Below are 22,181 nucleotides of genomic sequence, written 5' to 3'. Positions count from 1 at the left end.
TCAAGTCGCATAAAAGGCTAAAGCATATGCCATCATGTGAACTTGTTACAATTGCCCCTTTCCTCAGTTCCTTTTGCTTCCTATTAAGGATGTTAAGTATTGGGCAGTTGACTCCCAGCTGCCACTTGGAAACACTGCATGGAGCCTGGGGTCTGGCCCCAGGCTTCAAGTGGAGCTACCACTTTGAAGCACCCTCTTCCCCCTCCCCCCCTTTCCTGTTTCTGTCTGATAGAGGCAGCATGGGAGGTGGGGAAGCATGTTGACTGGTCCTTCACATCCCTACTTCCTATTTGTCCTTTATCTCATCTCTTAAATTGGATAGTAAATTCTTTAGGACAGGAGTAGTATCTTCCCAGGTGGGTAGATAGTCACAGCACCTAGCACAAAAAAATCTTGAACCCAAGTGAGATTTTTGGCCATCAAAAATCTGTATACAGACCTACTTTTTTTCTGGTGACTCCTCTAGAATAACAGGGATAAATAAACTGAAAAAGAACAGCAAATAGTCTGGTAGCACTTTATAGACTAATTCGGCTACCCCCGAAGGGATAAATAACACCACAACAATTAAGTGGCAGGATTCAAATTGCTTTCCTCTTCACAGTCTGAAACTACATGTTAATGCCTGTAAACAATCATAAGTTGCTGTAGTTTTCTTGTAGAATACGATATGTAAATTGCTTGAATTAGGATGTAAATGCCCAAAAAATGGTGAATCTTTTTTCCAGATGACACAATTATATTTGGCTTTAACCCAGTTTGAATTAGAGATGTAAGCGACTAGTTACTGCTCCGCCATGCCCCGCTCCGCTGCCTCTATCAGAGAGAGACAGTGAGGCGGGGTCAGGAGCTGGTGCTGGGAGGAACCGGCTTAAAAGCCAGTTCACCCAGCATTGTCAGCTGATTTCCGGCTTGTGCCCAGTCCCAGACACGGCACCTCTGATTTTAAATACATTAAGAGCCTGTGGGCCTCTCCCCCTTATCTCCTCCCTTCCTCCTCCCCCTGCCCTGGCTGCACACCAGCCTTTTAAAAGGCACAGCTATAGTGGGGTTAGTTCCCGTGGTCGGGAGCTAACTCTGCTGCGGCTCCCTCACTTATTGACTAGTCGATTAGCTGTTTAAACTAAATTTAACATCCCTAGTGTGGATGCTGGAAAGCATTGTTGTATTTTATACATTGCTCTTGTTGAATATTGGGCAGCCTCTCCAAATTTGTAAAAATATTGTATATGTCCCAAAATGCTGTGCATTTTTGGGGAATAATGTAACATGAGTGTGTTCTAAAATTTACTCAAGCAGTTGGTAAAATGACCTTAAGTAAACAGTGGGTGTCAAACCAGGAAGTCAAAATTTCTTCCTTAACAGCTGTCCTGGTTGCGTGTTTTGTGGAATGCTTTGATTGCAGCAGTAGTTTATCACTAAACCCATGCTACTTCTTGGCAAGTAACTATTTTCCCAATTTTAGAATAAACATCATTGATTTGCTTTTATGGTATCTTTATTATTAAAAGACTTATTGCACTTGTTTTTAGACGGAATCTGGCTATGGATCAGAATCAAGTTTACGACGTCATGGTTCCATGGTGTCTCTGGTGTCTGGAGCAAGTGGATATTCTGCTACATCCACCTCCTCGTTCAAGGTTAGTGAGTGACGTTATATCAACATGATTTGTAAATACAGGAGACATCTGGAAAGGAACTTACATATGAAGAGACTTACGACTAACTCTCTTTGTTTAGCAGTATTAAAATGAAGCATCGGTAAAGATACTTTGACTTAATATTTTGAAGGTAAGTATTGCTTAGTTAGATACACCGTAGTAGAGGGATATTATAAATGTCCACATATCTCCATGCTCTATCAGTTTTAAACGGGCTTTTTTCCAGTAGGAAACAGTCAATCCTGCAGGAACAATTTACTTCTCTTCTGGCATGGTACTGAATAGCAGGGCATGAATTGAACAGGAACGTACAGGCAGTCCCCGGGTTACGTACAAGATAGGGACTGTAGGTTTGTTCTTAAGTTGAATTTGTATGTAAGTCGGAACTGGCGTCCAGATTCAGCCGCTGCTGAAACTGACCGCCAGTTCTGACTTACATACAGAATCAACTTAAGAACCCCAAGCGTCCCCAAGTCAGCTGCTGCTGAAACTGATCAGCAGCTGATTCCAGGAAGCCCGGGGCAGAGCAACTGTGCCTCGGGCTTCCTGTAGTCAGCGCTGGTCAGTTTCAGCAGCGGCTAAATCAGGACGCCTGGGGCAGAGCAGCTGGGGTGCTGCTGGGTTGCTCCAGTAGCGCCGCTCCTCGGCACTACTGGAGCAACCCAGCAGCACCCCATCTGGTCTGCCCCAGGCGTCCTGATTCAGCCGCTGCTGGAACTGACCAGCAGCGGCTGAATCAGGACCAGAGCAGCTGGGGTGCTGCTGGGTTGGACCAGTAGCGCCCAGAGCGGCGCTGCAGGACCAACCAGCAGCACCCCAGCTGCTCTGCCACAGGTGTCGGAGAAAAGCCTAGTCTGCTGGGGGGGGGGGGGGTGCGTACTAGCTACGCCCCCCTCCCCCACCCCAGCAGACCAGGAAGACACGGGCGGCGGACCGAGACGCACCGCGGTCCCGCCGCCTGGGTCCTCCGCGGCTTTGCTCCCAGTCTCCCTGGTCTGCTTTGTAAAGCCTCGGGGAAGCCGGCAGCGGAGCAGCCCAGGCGCGCCTGGGGTGCCCCGCTGCCCGAGCCCCCCCCCGCAGCTTTGCAAAGCCGCGGGGAAGCCGGCAGCGGAGCAGTCCATGTGTGTCTGGGCTGCCTCGCTGCCGGCTTCCCCGCGGTTTTGCAAAGCCGCGGGAGGGGCGGGGGGCTCGGGCAGCAGGGCTGCCCCGCTGCCCGAGCCCCTCTGCGGCTTTGCTCTGCATCTTCCTGGTCTGCAGACCAGGGAGACGCAGAGAGAGCCCCAGAGTACACGGGCGGCAGGACCGCGAGGTCCCGCAGTCCGTGTACTCTGTGGCAGCCCCGTTTGTATCTGCGGATCCGACATAAGTCGGATCCGCGTAAGTCGGGGACTGCCTGTAGTTCCCTTGATAGGAATAAATTTGGCTTAAATAATTTGGAAAGAAACAAGTGGCAACTCACTCAACAGGGCTAGAATGGGAAACTTATAGTCCCTCTAAACTGCATGGTTGAGTAGTGGCACAGGAGAGATTCAGTTGCTGTGCAGACAATTTGCAGAGGGTGTACATCTAGCAACATGTGTTCAGGTGCCCCTTCCATCCACTGCTTTGCAGCCATGTGCTCCTGCAACTGTTTGTGGGACGCTTCTGCCAACTATGCAGAGCAAGAGGGTGAATTCATTAATGGGGCATATGAATGTTTAGAATACCTGGCACAAACGTCTTGCAGTGATGGCTGCAACAGTACCATGTGAATGTCTGTTATTACTTTCAGGTAACATTGTAATAAAGTGAGCAGCACTTTCTTCTATAAATGCAAACCAACTTGTTTGCTTAGGAATTGGCTGAACAAGAAGTTGGACTGAATAGTCTTGTAGGCTCTACACTTGTACATTTTTTTATTGTTGCGATTATAGTTATGTTAAAAAAATGTACATTTGTAAGTTTCACTTACAAGAGTTGAGATTTCACTACTGTACTTGTATGAGGTGAATTGAAAATACTATTTTTATATCTTTACACTATCTTTATTATAAATTTGCAAAGTGAGCGCTGTACACTTTGCAACTAAAATTAATATATTTTAAGATAGGAAACATCCAAAAATTTAAATAAATGTATTCTGATTGGTTAACTGTGCAATTAAAACACATTTTTGAATAATTTGACAGTCCTAGTATAGAGTGCTTGAAACTAGCAATATTTTTGGCTAAGTTATGGTTATGGTGGAGCTAGTAGCAGGTGAGATGAGTTTAACAGAAGACACTTTTAACGTTTATTTCGTTAAAATCTTTTAGGTGGCAATAAACAGAGCACAGATATAAACTTTGAAGATCATTTCAATTGTTCATGATGACTTGATGAAAAATGGGTTCATACTGACAAAATAAGAATTCCAAAATAACTTTTCATTAACACTTTTCTTGTCTCACTGTTTTTGAAACCACCCCACGATGCTCCCCCATTGGCTGTGACTCCAGCTAGTGGGAACAGCGAAGAGCCTCCAGGCAAGCGATTTTCTGCACTGCCGTTCCCCCAGCCAGGGGAGGAGGAGTGGCAGTGTGTAAAGCTCCTTATTTGCCTCTGTCCCTGCAGTGGGAAGCTGGTGCTACAATTTCGTTGGGGGGTGGAGTAGAGCCACAGGCTGGATACCTAATGCAGTGTCCCGAGGCTTACCGGGGAAGTCGATAAAGGCTTTTGATGTTGACTGCCGAGCGTCCAGACTACCGTGCTGTGCTGACAAACAGCTGATCGGCACAGCGTGGCAGCCATTTTGATGTAAATGAAGCGGCGATTATTTAAATTGCCGCTTCATTTTGTTATGTCTACAAAGCTCATCTACATAGCTCTGTCGACGGAGCCATGTAGTGTAGACATACCCAAAGGTTCACAATTGTGTTGGAAGGGCAAAACAAGTGGGGTTCCGCAGGAGTCTGTTATGGGACCTGTTCTGTTCAACGTCTTCATCAACAATTTAGATATTGGCATAGACAGTATGCTTATTAAGTTTGCGGGTGATACCAAGCTGGGAGGGGTTGCAACTGCTTTGGAGGATAGAGTCATAATTCAAAATGATCTGGACAAACTGGAGAAATGGTCTGAGTTAAACAGGTTTAAGTTTAAGAAGGACAAATGAGAAGTACTCCACTTGGGAAGGAACAATCAGTTTCACATATACAGAATGGGAAGCAACTGTCTAGAAAGGAGTACTGCAGAAAGGGGGTTATAGTGGACTACATGCTAAATATGAGTTAACAGTGTGACGTTGCAAAAAAAAGCAAACATGATTCTGGGATGCATTAACAGGATTGTTGTGAGCAAGACATGAAAAGTCATTCTTCCATTCTACTCTGCACTGATTAGGCCTCAGTTAGAGTATTGTGTCCAGTTCTGGGCACAAAATTTCAAGAAAGATGTGGAGAAATTGTAGAAGGTCCAGAGAGGAGCAACAAGAATGATTGAAGGTCTAGAGAACATGAACTATGAGGGAAGACTGAAAGAATTGGACTTGTTCAGTTAGGAAAGGAGAAAACTAAGAGGGGACAGAATAGCTGCTTTCACGTATCTAAAAGGGTGTCAAAAGGAGGAGACACACACATTGTTCTCTTTAGCCTCTGAGGATAGGACAAGAAGCATTGGGATTAAGCTGCAGCAAGGGAGGTTTAAGTTGGACATTAGGAAAAACTTCCTAACTCTCAGGGTGATTAAACACTGGAATAAATTGCCTAAGGAGGTTGTGCAATCTCCATCACTGAAGATATTTAAGAGCAGGTTAAATAGGCATCTATCAGAGATGGTCTAAACGGTGCTTGGTCCTGTCTTGAGGGCGGGGGACTAGACTCGACCTCTTGAGGTCCCTTTTAGTTCTTGTGTTCTATGATTTTATGAACACCAGAAACACTAAGTCCAAAAGGCAGTAGTGTACTATAAGTCAACTAACACTTTAGTTCTCTTGAAACAGTCTGTCTCAAAGTACTGTTCACTTTCTGAGTTTCTTTATCTGAGCTATAAAAATATCTAGCATTTGAAAGTAGGAACCTGTTTATCCAGAGTATAATCTCTTAATTTGCAACTGTGCATGGTAAATTGAACAAAGCATTGGAGAATACACTGTACAGAAAATCCACAGACAAGGAAATGGACTGCATAAATGAATGCAGTAGAGCCTCAGTTACAAACATCTAGAAAACAGTGGTTCATAACTCTGAAATGTTAGCAGCTCTGAACAAAATACTACAATTCTTCTTTCAAAAGTTTATATCTGACCATTGACTCAATATGGCTTTGAAACTTTACTGTGATTTTTTTCCATTTAATTTTGTATTGATTTGTATTGAACAGTGGAGTACAATTTGCTTTTTTTTCCTCTAGTGCTTGCCTGATTACATACTTCTGTGGTTGACTAGTCAGTTTGTAACTCTGAGGTTCTACTGTAAGTGCATTAGGTCTATTATCTATGACACAATAACATATTGCTATAAAATACCATAATTTCTTTGACATTTATGGGATGTTAACTATAAACACTTCAGATAACAATAAGTGCTTGAAATATAACTCATATGCCTTTTTATTTTGTATAATTATTACTATACTTTCCATTATTAACTGTGTGCTGTTATTGGAAGCTATTCTTCTGTATTTACAGAAAGGTCATAGCTTGCGTGAGAAGCTTGCTGAAATGGAAACCTTCAGAGATATCCTCTGTAGACAGGTTGATACTTTGCAGAAATACTTTGATGCCTGTGCAGATGCAGTCTCCAAAGACGAACTTCAGAGGGATAAAGGTAAACTGAATAAAATTACTTAGAGTATTGTCCTAACTTGAGAGAGCTGCCATGTTGTGCAATCCAATTTCAAAACAGTAACATAACAATTAAAACAATGTTTGAGTCTATCCGCTATCTAGGTATTTTAATTTATTGTTCACGTTAATGTGTATTGAGCTGGACCGAATTATGTGTTGAGAGCTTTGTTACTCATGTTGGGTATATGTTGTAGTGCCTTGTTTGAAAGGTGGATTTTTACCTGAGTGCCCATAATCCCAAAGCTTGTAAACATATCTTGAATTGGTAGCTTTCAACAACACTGAAGTTTCAAGATATCATCAGAGTCAATAGCAGTGGCCTGTTGGTTAATTTAAAAAAGATCAGCTTAAACCCACAAGATGGTGGTCAAGCTTATATTTAATATTTCATCCTTCACCTTTATTATGACAAATTGATGGAATATTTGGAATAATGGATTATTTCTCATATCTGAGCTGCCATACCTAGGCAGTATTTGGTTGTTTAAGGTAATTTGTCTTAACGTCTTGGCCTCTATGGGTTTAACAGATCAGTCAAAAAAAAAAAAACCCCTACTTTTCTTCTCACTTCAGCATTCTGAAGTTTGTAAAGTATGGTAGGCCTTTCTCATTAAAATTCCAGAAAGTATATTTGTAAAGTTAGTTTATTTTGAAATTTGAGCCTTCTGTTGGCAGAAATTTTACTGAAAAGTGGTAACATTTGTAAAATCAGTAATATTGAAATTTCAGTGTATAGTTTGTTTCCATCCTGCTTTAATATTTTTTTTTGGTCAAAAGACAATTTGCCATATTAAATAAAATCAATAATATTAATGTTCTTCTTCGAGTCCTGGTGGGTGCTCTATTCTGGGTGCTGGTGCGTCCTTGTGCCGGTGACTGGAGATTTTTCTGGCAGTGCCCCACTGTGCACGCACCCTGGCGCTTCCTCATACCATTGGTGTCTGTTAGGTGCATGTGTGGCGTGGCCCCCTCGGTTCCTTCTCTGTCCTCAGCGTCAGACGGAGCTTCTTTCTCTCGCCCCTTTTTTCACAGAAAAAAACCCACAACAAAAATAGTTAATTCTTAGTTTTCCTCATCTTTCCAAGTTTTGAGTCCCTCCCAACCTTATAAAAGTTTTTTTTTTCCTTCATCGTTCACCCAGACTTCATTTTTTTTTTCTCTCCTCATGCCTGGATCCCCAGGCTTTAAATGGTGCGAGTCCTGCCGAGATGCTTTGCTCGTTTCTGACGAGCATGCCTCGAGCACAAAGTGTCTGGGAGAGGACCATCTGACGCAGAAGTGTGCACACTGCTCCAGTCTTACATCAAGTGCACACTGTGACTGTGTCAATAGGCTGAAAACCTATCTCTGCAAAAAGTCTCCTCAGCCACCATGGAAGATTCTCCTTCCAGGCCTAAACAGTCAGACGAGCCAAAAGGTATGGACAAAATTCATCCTTCTACCTCTTCTGGCAGCCAAAGGTGAAATTCCGGGTTTCCCTAGCCAGATCACTACCTGCTATACCCAGCTCATCGAGGGTGAGCATCACCAATAGGCCCGGCACCTCCAGCATGGCACCGCCTAAGTCGTCGGCACTACACAGGAAGGCCCACTATGAGCCAAAACAAAAACAATGAGCATTGCCCGTACCAGCCGAATCCGTCACACCCGCCAGGAATAGATTGGAACCGAAGCCAGCACTGGATGCAGCACTGAAAAGACCCCACACCGACATAGCTCCTCCCAATTAACTGTCCCTGATGGCACCAGTGGTACTGAGTATCACACACTCAGCTTTAGCATTGCCTCCAGATTGCGCACGGCACCATAAACCCCTCTCATCCAGGCCTCATTGGCACCGCCATCTCCGTGCTCATCAGTGCAGTCCATTCACTCACAGATCACCAGTCCCATCAATCTCCCCCAGTGAAGCTGGCACCAGGCCACACAGCCACTTCTCATCTCAGCACTCTACTCCAACTCAGCAGTACCTGCCTTGGGAGTCTTGTTCCTCCAGATACTCTCACTTGCCTCCACCACCCCCTTGGTACTCTCATCACTATCCATTGCCAACAGTCCCCTACCCTGGGAGTCAGGGTCTTCTCGTAGGGGCCATCACACGGCTCTGGCAACATCGAAAAGACCTTCTGTCTCCCCAACTCACGCGATGGGTTACAGCACCAAACTCTCGAGAGCCTGTTCAGTCTGACTTGGATAATTCTCTGTCTGACTTGGACAATTCCCCCACGCAACTCTTCCTCTTTGCCAGAAGAGACAATCATTTCTACCACTCCGCCTCCGTCTGACACTAAACAGTTCCAAGAACTTTCAAAAGAGTAGCTCTGGTGCAAGAACAGGACCTGCAGGAAATCCAAGATAAACAATATCTCTTCTTGTGTACTTACAGCCTCCCACATCCTTCAGGATTGCCCTCCTGATGGATGAAGCCATTATGGACTCTGCCGATAACAACTGACAAACCTTAGCATCCATCACCCCCACCAATAAGAGGGCTGACAGTAAATATTTTGCAAAAGTGACAAGGAGTCCTATAGCACTTTATAGACTAACAGATGTATTGGAGCATAAGCTTTCTTGGGCAAAGACCCACTTCGTCAGATGCATGTGGACAAAGTGGGTCTTTGCCCACGAAAGCTTATGCTTATAAGGTGCTACAGGACTCCTTGTCGCTTTTGCAGATCCAGACTAACCCAGCTACCCCTCTGATACTTGGTAAATATTTTATAACACCTAAAGGCATGGATTTCCTCTTTATACACCCTCCCACAAACTCCTTTGTGGTCGACTCAGTCAGATAGAGGGCAAAACAGCCCAACATGAGATCCACTGCACAGGACAATGACCGTAAATGGATGGACATCATGGGGTGCAAGGTCTATTCTTCAGCTACCTTGATTCTTAGAGCAGCAATTTACACTGCTATGCTGGCGGATTACAATTACTTCAACTATTCTAAACTCCAGAAGCTCTTACTGTTGCTCCTGGAGCACAAGAGGCTGATTTTGTTCAATGTCATGAATAAAGGGCATGCCATCTCCTACATGGCATTACAATCTGCCATAGATGTGGCCAACATTGCTGTCCAGATCAGTTTTAGCTATCATTATGCGGAGAGCGTCATAGCTCCAAGCATCTGGGGTACCTAGGGACCTTCAGCAGAAAGTCGAAGATCTTCCCTTCAATAAGACTGACTTGTATGCAGCGAAAACAGACTCCTGCCTGAGTCTCCAGACTCTGGGCATGTACATGCCCCCTTTCAAAAGAACAAGGTATAACATCTACCAAAGGCCCAGAGAACCATATTGTCCATAATCCAGGTAAGACTTTGGCCAAAAACACAGGTCTCAATTGTGTAGATATCAGCGCCAACAACAGCCCTTGACATCCCAACTTTCTTCATCGAAGCAGCAGATTTGAAGGTTTGGTCAAGAGCCAGAAAGACAGCCCCCGCTGCTGTCACACCACTAACTGAACAGCTACAGTTCAGTCACGAGTTGCAGCCCTTTTTACACCAGTGGGCACAAATAACATCAGACCAATGAGTATTGGTGCTCATCAAAGTCAGTTACTCCATCCCTTTTATTTCTTTTCCTGCTACCCACCCTCCTTCCCTGTCCTCCTTCAGGGACCACTTGCACGAGACCCTCCTTACGCAAGCGGCCCTCCACCTCCTACAAATAGGTGCGATAGTACCAACAGCTTTCCAAGGGAGAGGGTTTTACTCAGCAAACTTCCTAAATCAGGATCATCACCAAGATTAGAATAAAATGAGCCTGTGTGATCCTCATTGCACCAGATTGGTCGAGACAAACATGGTTCCCGTACCTGCACAGATTGGCGAAAGCAGATTCGTACACCTTTCCTCCACAACACAATCTTCTCACTCAACATCACAGCAGAGTTCTCCATCCTAACCTACACAAACTCCACCTCCCGCACGGCTCCTTTATGGCTCCAGAATGCCGAAAACACCTATTCAGATCGAGTGAAGCACATATTAATCAACAGCATGGGAGAGTCCATCAAGAAAACTTTACAAGTGGACCAGATTCTCCGAGAGGCTCAAACGCAGTCATTCCATGCCTCCTGATACCACCCCTATCTCCTTTATATTAGACTATCTGTTGGAACTAAAGGAGTTGGGCCTCTTTTAATAGGTAAAGATACAAGCAGCAGCAATAGTGGCCTTTCATTGGCCCACTGACAGTAACTCTTTCTTTTCAGATCCAATCACCAGACGATTCTTTATTGCTCTCCAAAATTCTTTCCTGTCTGTTCAGCCTCCAGTCTCCATTTGGGACCTTAGCCATGTCCTTAAGAGTTTGACTAAGCCACCCTTTGAGCCTCTAAAAACTTGCTCGTGGTTTCACCTATCCATGAAAGTTGCCTTTCTGGTGGCCAGCAAGAGAATGGGGGAGCTTGCTGCATTAATGGCAGGCCCTTTTATACAATATTCACTAAGGACAGAGTGACCCTTTGGCCACACCCCAAATTTCTCTCAAAGGTCCCTTCTCCCTTTCATATTAACAAACCCATACACTTACATGTGTTCTTTCCCAAGCTCCATGGCGCACCCTCAACGTCCACAGAGCACTTGTGTTCTACATAGATCAAACAAAATCATGGAGAATATCCCCCAGACTCTTCCTATCCTTGGCTGAGCATTCCAAGGGCCAAGCAGTCTCCTCCCAGAGGATTTCTAAGTGGATCTCATCATGTAGCCATACTTGTTATAGCATCCATAACAAACAACCACTAGGCACTATCACCACCCACTCAACTCAGGCTGTGGCCTCCACGACTGCTTTCCTCAAAAATGTGCTTCTAGAGGATATTTGCAAAGCAGCCACCTGGTCATCCAACCACATGTTTGGAAAACACTACACACTTACCTCTGCCATCGTGTCAATGGCTTTGGGACAAGCAGTGTTATCCTCAGTTGCAGGGCTCCAAACCTGCCTCCACAATTCAACTACTGCTTTGTAATCATCCAGAGTAGAGCACCCATGGGGGCATCACTTGAAGGAGAGTTACTCACCCTATGTAGTAAGGGGGGTTCTTCGAGATGTGTCCCCGTGGATGCTCCACTACATCTTCCTCCTTCCCCTGCTTTGGAGCCTTCTGGTCCACTGGCCGGGGTAGAGAAGGAATGGAGGGGGGCTGTACCACGCGCACGCCTAATGGACACCAACGGCGTGGCAGAGCACTGCTGGAAAAATCTCCAATTGCTGGCACAACACACCAGCACCCAGAGTGGAGTACCCATGGGGACACACATCTTGAAGATCCCCTGTTACTGCACAGGGTGAGTAACTCTTTCCTTGGTCTAAATTAATTATTCCAGTAGGAAAGTAGTGGTTAGACTCTGCCAGATGAGGAAAGCTTTTAGCGCCACGGAGAAGGCATGGCCTAAAGTTGCTCCCATGATAGAGACTTCAGAGGATCTATTGATTCAAGCTGCAGTTGAGCAAAGCACTCCCAAAGGGTACTCAGAGCATAATTAAGGATGCTCTCAAACTCCAAATAAGCAGAGCATGTAAGCACATGCTGAAGTGCTCTTTTTAATTGGAGGTGTTCAAGTGATTACTCATATAGATGCCAGTTAGTTGTGCATGTTGTATGCATAGTCAAAGTTTTTCCATTAGCAGCTCTGGTCGGGTTGCCGGTGGAGGTCCTTGGAGTGGTGCCCTCGTGGCACTGGATAAATGACCGTGCCAACCCTCCATCAGTTCAATTCCTTTTTATTGTCCATGATTATCATTGGAACAGAGCTCATTTGCTCAGCAAGTGTTTCATTGGTGTTCTCTTGCTACTCATTCTAGTTTGAAGTTAGTGTTATAGTCAGTTTAGTAATTACATTGTAGGTTGAGAACAGGTCTCTCCCCAATACCTAATTCCTCCTTGAGTTCCAGCGCAAGCCTTGAGCCCAAGGCTTTTACCCTGCAGTGCTTGCAATAAATGTATGCTCATAAGAGATCCCATGGCTCTAGCTTAAAGAGTCTGGGGGAGACATGCCAAACAGAGGTGCAAAATTTACAGGACTTTGCAGCCACGAACGGGCAAGATTTGCGCTAAAACCACGTCTCATGGAACCCACTCTTCGCCCACAGGCGGTTGTGCACCGCCAGGAACCATTGCAGAGTGTATCTGTTTTGTAGTGTTCCTGTATCTGTGCACAACATGATGCTAAGGAAGCCTTTAACTTCAGAAACCCTTGGAACTGGCACTCTCCAGTGTTCCAACCAGGAAAAGGGCCCTAGCTCTGATCAACTTCCCCAGTGCCACACAAGTGATGCAGGAATGCCGAAAAGAGGCTCTCACCAGCCCTGAAAGCCACAAGACTATCAAGGAGTGTATATCTGCACTCCAGCAATGACCTGGTGTCAAGACAACATGAATTGGTGCTCTTGACATCAGTGCCCCTGAAGGGACCATTTAATCTAGCATGTATCAACTCTCTGGCAAGGCAGTTCCAGGTGCGTTGTTAGAATCACCCTTTGCCCCGGACACTTTAGAACCCACCGGAGACCTAATTGAGATGATAACTGCCCAGAGTCTAGTTCTGAGTCAGTGCTTTTTTCTTTTCTTTTTTCTCTTCTCTTTTTTTTTTTTTGTCTGCTGACTGATTGTGTAATTAAGATTCCCAATGAGGTGTGTGTGGTTCCCCAGTCAGTTTGTACCTCTGATATAACTCTTAGGCTCTGTTGTAACAGAGAGAGAAAGAAACACAATTACATATTTTCCAGTGGACTCCAACATTGCATTTGTGTCACTCTTGAGCAAATTGTGGCCCTGGGCAACAGAAGTCTAAAAGTTTCCAATGCAAAACTAAAATAAGTAACTTTATTAATGAGGAAATGCTTATCAACCATCCAGATGCTACAGTAATATTTTCCTGCTCAATAAGAATTTGAAAAGAGCCCTTTTCTGTCATTATTCTGCCTTGCTATATAAATGCAAATAATCTCTTTCAAATTTAGTGGTTGAAGATGATGAAGACGATTTTCCTACAATGCGCTCAGATGGTGATTTCTTGCATAATAATAATGGCAGTAAGGAAAAATGTAAGTATTTCTAACTTTCCATTAACTCACATTTTCTCTAGATATAAAATATTCCAATTATTCCTGTCTTATAGAAATTATCATGACAAGCCTGGTGTATAAATCGAGGTCAATGGTTCTCAATTGATGGGCTGTTTGCAGTGCAGTCAACACACAGTTGCAGTGTATGTCACATCCTCAGGGCCATAGAGTTAGAATATTTTGTGGAAATTCAGCCTGTAGTGGTAAATAGGTTGAGAACTACTGATACAGAGATAATTTTCTGCTTGCTTTGTAAAACAGAAGCTTAATGATGTGTATATAGGAATGGTAACTCTTCATACCTCACTGATGAAAGAATTAAAATTTGTAACTTCACTAGTGAATTGCAGGGTCGAGACTCTGAGACAGTTGAATGTTCTGCTAACTAGGGATATAAAATTTTGATTATTTGGCTAATCAAAGGGCTAATTAGTCAATAAGTGTGCTTCTGCCTTCAAAGTATAGCAGCAGCCCCCCCCCAATTATTGCTACACTTCAAAGGCAAAAGTTCTACAGGGAGCACGGGGCCAGTGGGAGACTCAAGCAGTCCCCCGCTGGCCCTGTGCTCCCCGCAGTGTTCCAAAGTGGCAGTGCTGCATGGAGTCAGGTGGGGAAACGCCATGGCATCAGGCTCCCAACGGTGTGCTGCTGCTTTAAAGCTCCCCCTCCTCTTCTTATCCCTGTTGCTGCCTTTTTCTAATAGAGGCAGCAAGTGTGGGGGAGTGACTAGTTGACTAGCCTGTTGACTATCCGATAAGCATTTGCTTATTGGTTAGTCAACTAGTTGTTCACATCTCTACTGCTAACATCTGCTTTTGTGATTCTTACTCTGGAATATTTAATACAAAAGGCTGATCATAAATGTTAATGCTGTGAGCCTGACCACTTCAAATATTCTGCCATGCTTAACTCCAGGTCAACCCTACAAACTCTTACTAGAAATATGTTGGTCAGGTAATGATCAGGCATGATTTATAGCTGTGCCAGTAAAAGCCTCTGATGTGTATGCAGCTTATGGGCAAAACTGTGATTTTGCTAGTATAACTTACTAGAGGAATTACCTGGCATTGCTCAGGTCCTTAACTCAAATTGTAATTAAAAAAAAAAAAAGTAAGAGTCTTCCTGAAGCGCCTTAGAGACTAACAAATATATAAGTATCTTGAGCTTTTGTGGGCACAACCCTCTTACTCCCTTCTTCAGATAAGATGTCAAATCATTTTTTATTTTCTTCATTTAAATCTTTGCTCTGAGGGTGGGGCTGAGGATGAAGGGGTCAGTATACAGGCGGTCCCAAGGAGAGAGGACACCCCCATCCTTCTTGCACTGCAGCATCTTGGGGCCACGTGACAAGCACCTGTCCGTGATTACTGCAGCTGCAGCAGGCACAGCCTGGGAAAGGGGTCATGTGCCCTGGCTGGGAAACAGACACACAGACAAACTCTCTCTGATATATAGTAGATGTCTCTCTTTCCACCCTGGTACCTTGCCCCTGCCTCCCTGTGGTCATTATATAGTTTAACTGTCCCTGTTAGCAGATGCCTCCTTTTTTGTTGTTCATATCTGTTCACCACATGCACAACTGCCGGAAAGTTTTGACCATAGCTGCTACTCGTTCGGTTGGCTGTGGAGCACCCTGGAGTGGCGTATGTGTGGCACACTATATATGACCTGTCAATGCAACCACCTCTCTCAGTTGTTTCTTACCATTGTTGATGGCCAGGGCTCAACAAATAATGCAATCTACTCACCCGGAAGAGCCGGGTTCGGGCGATATGCGCATGCGCAGATCACCGGACAACATGGCTGGTGAGCAGGGCTCGCTGCAGTTCGACGAGCCCTGGTGATGGCTATTGGAACTTTGCGTCTCTTGCTTTGAAAGTGTCATGTGTCCCTAACGCTTACAGTTATTTGTTCTGTAAACAGTTCTGTTAGTAGTTAATTAGCAGTGGGAGGCAAAGGGGTTCCCCTTTTCCACATGTGCTTCCTTCAGAGCCTGGAGCATGCCAAATTCCTGAGGCTTCAAACCCTGTAGGTCTTTCCTCAAGTCTTTGTCAACTAGCGACCCCCCACAATTTGGCTGTGTCTAGACTGGCATGACTTTGCGGAAATACTTTTAATGGAAAAGTTTTTTAGTTAAAAGTATTTCCGCAAAAGAGCGTCTAGATTGACACGGATGCTTTTGCGCAAAAAGTGCTTTTGCGCAAAAGCATCTGTGCCCAGTATAGACACGCTTTTGCGCAAGAAAGCTCCGATGGCCATTTTAGCCATCGGGCTTTCTTGCGCAAAAAATTAAGGTGCCTGTCTACACTGGCCTTCTTAGAGTGAACACTGTTAGCCAGGGGTTCCCAAACTTTTTGACACGGGGACCAGTAAATCCATTCATGAGCTTTTGGAGGACCGGTAACATATATTTGCATATTCATTAAGCAAATGATGATTATTCAAATAAGTTGTTCCTGGTCCTCCTAAAGCCCCCAGTTCCAATGTTAGCAAAGCTTTTGATACAGTGACCCACAGTATTCTTGCCAGCAAGTTAAGGGAATATGGACTGGATAAATGGACTGTAAGATGAGATGGTTAGAAAGCTGGCTAGATCAGGGTTTCCCAAACTTTTTACTTTACTAAAAAAACGGGTTCCAACTACTGTGTTTTGCAGCCCAAAAATATAAATGCATATAAAAAAGAATAAAAAATGAATAAATTTTCGGTGTTTCACCCAGCTGCATCCTCCCCCCTGCCTAGGCCAGGGCTTGGGGGACCTGGCGCCGCATGGGCACTCCAGGAGACGGGAGCAGGAGCAGATTGGGGGTAGGATATCTGGCTAGGAGGGTGGGTGCAAGAAGGGGTAGGGTTGCCAGGTGTTCAGTTTTGTATCGAACAATCCGGTATTTGAAGGTTTTATCTGGGGAAAACTGAGAAATTACCAGACATATAAAATGTTCAGTATTTTCTAATTAGGTACGTTTTATAATTTTAGGCATATCAGTCCTTTGCTGCGAACTGCCTGGCTGGTAGATGTGCTCAGGCTGCCTGAGTGTGTCTATCTGCCAGGCAGTTCACAACTGTGTGTGTGTGTCGGGGGGGGGGGGGGGGCAAAATGGAATCCCCAGCAAGACTCACTCGTCTTCCAGGGTCTGCATGTGCCCGGGTCAGTCCTGCGCTCCTCCTTCTCCCCCCCCCCCCCCCCCCCCCCGATCTCCCCAGTCTAGCCCTGCTGCACCCATCCAGCCCTGCTTCCGGCAACCAGTTTCCCCCACTCCCACCAATCTCCTCCGGTCAGCCCTGCTCCCCCGACGACCCCCCTAACCAACCCCGCTGTCCCTGTCCAGCCCTGCTTCCGGCAGCTGGTTCTCCCGTCCTCCTCCTCCTGATCTTCCCCGTGCAGCCCTCTCTCCCTCCCCCCTCCCCCCCCAACTCTGGTTCCGCCGCCTGCCCTCCCCGATCTCCACAGGACAGCTCCGCTGCCTCCAACCCTGCTTCTGCCGCCCGCCCACCAGCCCGGATCTCCACGGGACAGCCCCGCTGCCCCCAACCCTGCTTCCTGGTGGCCGATTTCCTCCCTCCCTCCCCCCACCTCCTCTCAGGCTGCTCCTCTTTCCCCCACTCTGCTCCCCTCCCAGCAGCCACCAGGCATGCTGAGGCCTCATATTTTTTTTCCCACAGCCCATAGTTTGGGAAATGCTGCTGTTAACCATAACGTATCCTGGGAAGCAGGGAAAAGATGTGGAGGTGGATAATCAGCTGTGAGTTCTGTTGTGATACTCTAGCCAAAGCAGCTACGGGTTAAACCTCTCTAAACTAGAACTCTGCCTGATCATGGATGTTCCTGGATCGGAGAGTCCCAGTAGAGGGCCAGCAGCAGGAGCCTTGGGGAGCCAAAAGCTTAGGTTGGGTAGTGGCCAGGAGCTCTAGGCAGGGAGTGAGACTGTGGCAGTGGGGCCAGAAATTACCTCCTGGTCCAGCAAAATCCCTCATTCAGGACTGGTCAGTTCCCCAGGATGCTGGACAAGGGAGGTCCAACCTGTAATGTAATCCTTGAGTGCCTAAATGGGAATCTTCAGTAGGACTAGATTGATTGTTTGTTTTACCTCTATTTTGCATGGATGTGAACACTGCTGGAATAGTATGTCCAGTTCTGGCATCCGCTATTCAAAAGGATGTTGATGAATTGAATAGGATTCAAAGAACCATGAGTGGTTAAAAAATTACGACTCTTCATAAACTCAGAGTTCAGTCTGCTTAGCTTAACAAAGAAAGTTAAGAAGTGACTTGATTAGTCTAACTACATGGGAAACAAATATTAAACTTATAAAACAACGGATAATCTAGCAGCACCTTAAAGACTAACAAAACATATAGCTGGTATCATGAGCTTTCGTAGTCTTTAAGGTGCTGCTAGACTATTAGTAGTTTAAGTTTTTCCAGTTAGACTAACTCGGCTACCCTTCTAAAATATTTAATAGTGAGCTTTGTCATCTAACATAGAAAGGTATAACATGGTTCAATGGCTTGAAGTCGAAGCTAGATAAATTCAGACTGAAAATGAGGCATATATTTTTTTTTAGTGCTGTAATTACTCCTCAGAACAATTTACCAACAGCCATAGTAGTTTTTCCATCACTAGCATTTTTAAATCAAGATTGTTTTTCTAAATGATACCTCTAGGAATTATTTTGGGAAAGCTCTTTTTGCCTTTATTTTGGGGAAGTTCTATTGCCTTTATTTTGAAGAAGCTGAGACGGGAGGATCACTGTTGTCCCTTCCGTCATTGGAATGTATGAACCTATGAAATTACATGTAGTATGTTGTTGGTACCTGATATATCAGCTGTAGTTAAGGTCACAATGCAGTTACTGCTATAACTTGGCATACTGGCTTTAATTGAGATTACAGCCTTTTTATGCTAGGTGCTGCACAGATTCATAAGAGACTGTCCCTGTTCTGAAAAGCTTACTTCACAAGACAGGTAAAGGATGGGAAATAAGTTTTAATATGAATACGTTGAAGTATTCCCTTTTTAACAGTTTGGTAACTGACACACAAGATTAAGTGACTTGCATTGGGTCACAGAACGGTTCTGTGGCAGAATCATGTAAGTAACCTAGAGTTTGAGTCTGTCCCCCTGCCTTAACCATGATTTCGCTAATCATAATTTTTAATGAGGCTCCAATAAAAGCAACTGAAAATGGAAAGTTAACATAGATGTGGTCCTCATTGTGGACTAGTACCTTCACTTTGTTTGACAGCATTAAAATACGAAATGGAAAAAATAATTTTTGACAATAATCATTGTCACAGAGCTTAAAGTGCCTCCACCCCACTATATGACGTTACTGCAAGCCTTCTCCTTTCCTGACCTAATCAGGCATTTGTGGCAAAAACAAGCAGTTGGAATAGTTTTAGTCAGGGAGACTGCAATTGTTAGTTGAAAATAGACCCAATCTCTTCCCATCACTGTTCAGATCTTGGCAGAAAAAGTTATAAATACCATGATTTTAGATCTTTGTAAAATTTGCTGCATTCCTATTGTGATTTTTATATTGTTGATGTAGCCTAAAAATCATGAAGCCGATTAATAGTCAAATTCAGTTTTTCTAGGAAACAAGGCAATAGAGCTTCCTCCTTTAATCCCTCCTTTTGATACTTTCTATCAATCTCTGACTTCAGTTCTAAACTACTGATTTTCACTGCTCTCAGTTAACCCACTGCACCATTCCCTTGCTTGCTCACACTACTCTTCCAGTCTTCCATTCTTTCCCCAGTATTCTCTGTAGACGGTGGGAGAATGAGGGAGGTTCTGGCTTTTGTTCACAGCTTATGCATACCATATGGTAAAGTGCATTTAGGCAGTGTGTTTCAGCCAGTGGTACAAATATCCTTAGGGGTACTCGAAAAGTCTGAGGGCGAGGGGTACATCAACACAACTGAAATTTGGAGAGAACTGAATTTTAGTGTTAAATTTTACTGCTTTTTATTATTTTTGTACTTTTTACACCCAAAAGTTTCATCGGCCACCTGACTACAATTAAGCTATTTAAACAAATGTATTGCAATGGTAGAAACAGTTTTGTCTGAAAACTGTAGGTACCTGGGGTACTTACAATTTTTTTTAAAAGGGGGTACTTTATATAAAAAAAAGTTTGAAAAACACTTCACTAAGGTGTCCTGATTTCTAAAGTGCATAAAAGTGCTACACATGAATTTTTCCATGTAGACCCTGCTGGTGGGCACTAAATGTTCCCTAGGATGCTTTAATATAATAGCACTGTGTTATAGCCCACTAGGGAACATTTAGTGAGCTTTAATGTTGTATTGTTACTTTAAAGAGCAGTAGGGAACATTTAGTACACACCAGCAAGATCTACACAAGCCAATTAATACACCACATGTTTGTGGTATTTAGAAATCAGTCCCATAGTGTGTGTTACCCTTCCATGTAGACAGAGCCTCACTGCCCCTGTGGAACAATATTTTCTCCTTGAACACCTTTTCTCCTGTCCTTTCTCCAAATTAAAAATTTCTCTGTTATTCAACATGAAGTAAATGTTACCTGTATGAGAAAACAGTGTATTTTTGTATTCTAATACATATAGATTAGGGTATTAGAAGCCTTTGATTTATACTTTACCAATGACTTGAAACAATATTATAATCCTTAACTCTCCCTTCAAAAAGCTTCTTAATGCTGTTAAAGGAGGGAGTCTTATGAATCTCTACAGTATATCACTCACTGAGACCATCTGACACTCACTCTCCTTCCCTTTCCCCTTGACTGTAGGTGTTTGCAGTCTTTTTTTACCATTACAGAAAAGCAATTTCATTTTTTTTTCCCCACTTGAACAGCTTAGCCAATTGAAAGCATTAGCTTAGTCTATCAGGCAAATATATGTTACATAGGTTTATACCAACATTCTTCTGTTTTACAAAAGCATAAAATCTAATTTAAATGCAAAATAAATAAGTACTGTGACATACTGACAGACTGGAAGATTAATGTTATTTGCTGGGTAGCTGGTCATTAGTTAGATGAAAAAGAAACTTTTATAATTTAACTGTATTAGTTTTAACAGGGCAATTGCTTTTGCTTTCTAGTATTTGGGGCATTACATGTGCTATATTTGACACACATTTTGTCACATTTGTTTGAGCTTGATGTGTTATAGGTAAGTTTGTCACATTTAAGTGATTTGTTTAAATAGCCTTAGCAACAGATGGCTTGGCTGACAGCATGAAGTATTTGAAACTACAAAACTCACTGTGATTAAGGAAAATTCAACACACTTGCTGTAATGCTTACCTTTTAAAGATAATACATTTTGCATTATTACTATTTTAAAAAGTCAATTCTGTATTTAAAGCAATTTCAGTACTCCATTTTGCATTAGATTGCATTTTACATTGCTTTTTCAATACATTATCAATTAAATTTTACAATTCTGTTTTAATTAGACCCTACTTCAAGGTGTCAAAGTGCTATTGTTAAAAAGTATTACCACTCCCTCAACCCACATGATTTGCTGAGTAACACACATAGCAAGTACACTTGGGGAAATGCGTTACAATAAGATGAAGCTGAAGGAATTCATTCCTGCCTTTGATCCTCTTTCCTGGTCCTATGGATAGATGGGGATTGTTGGTATCCTTTATTTTTAATTTTGTTAAATGAACTTTATAGTCACTAACTAGAATACTTTTTAGACAGCTGGTTGTAATCTAAAGATTATGTGATACAGTATTCATTTGAGTCACTAAGGTGGGTATTAGTGTGAATGAATCTTATCTGTTTGTTTTAGTATTTCCTCATGTAACACCCAAAGGAATTAATGGCATAGACTTTAAAGGGGAAGCTATAACTTTCAAGGCTACTACTGCTGGAATCCTTGCTACACTTTCTCATTGTATTGAACTTATGGTAAAACGTGAGGAGAGCTGGCAAAAAAGACTGGATAAGGTACAAGATTTTCCATTCATTTTGCATTTTGTAGTTCAAGTTGTTTTTGTTTAACTTGAAACTTCAGTCATGATGAGGATGTTAACTTGCATTTGTATTCCATGCAGTTATAACTTGTGTTGCTGTTCCATGCAGTTATATAGAAACATTCAGGATGCCAAAGATTCATTCTTCTTGTACAGATCATGTAGCAGCATGTCATCCATCCTGTTCTACACTTCTTCTCACACCTCGTTCCCAAGACTATTCGTAAATGTAATGTTGACATGAGCTAACAGGTCTTCATAAGAATAGGCATATTTCATGTAATTTCCTAAGAGTAAGGTCACTCTTTTCTTGTGTTAATTGTAATGAGAGAATGCCACCACCTATCTTTGGCTAATCACTAATGGCAGTAGTGGTTCAAAATGAACCTTCAATACTGCCAAAGCCTGGATGTTACAGGGATAAGCTCTTCTCTCTTCAGATCAGGTTGCTGGAAGCATGTCTGTTGCTGCCACTTAAGTTTTTGATTCTCAGGGCCCAGCCTTCACTGTTAGACCTGCCACATGTGCAGTCCTCTAGTCATTTGCCATCTCTTGTTTGAATTTAGCATGTTACTCTATTGTGCATCGTGGTATTTGGGTCTTGCCTCAGTCTGTATAGTATGCAGGTATGTTAGCATAGCTTGGCAAATGGCA

The 22,181-nt window shown here is 43.5% G+C and overlaps 1 protein-coding gene across 2 annotated transcripts in view; it reads left to right on the top strand.

The window, feature by feature from the left end:
- The window catches only part of CERT1 (ceramide transporter 1), a 131,163-nt gene that overhangs the window by 62,162 nt on the left and 46,820 nt on the right, over positions 1-22,181 (top strand). For both annotated transcript variants that reach the window (XM_006124267.4, XM_006124266.4), the window contains exons 4-7: positions 1,533-1,640; positions 6,307-6,445; positions 13,446-13,529; positions 21,344-21,501. In XM_006124267.4, coding sequence (XP_006124329.1) covers positions 1,533-1,640; positions 6,307-6,445; positions 13,446-13,529; positions 21,344-21,501 — 489 coding nt within the window. The remainder of the gene's footprint in view (positions 1-1,532; positions 1,641-6,306; positions 6,446-13,445; positions 13,530-21,343; positions 21,502-22,181) is intronic.

This window comes from Pelodiscus sinensis, chromosome 6 (assembly GCF_049634645.1).
Source record: "Pelodiscus sinensis isolate JC-2024 chromosome 6, ASM4963464v1, whole genome shotgun sequence".
NCBI lineage: Eukaryota > Metazoa > Chordata > Testudines > Trionychidae > Pelodiscus > Pelodiscus sinensis.
This window is presented reverse-complemented; position numbering and strand designations above follow the sequence as displayed.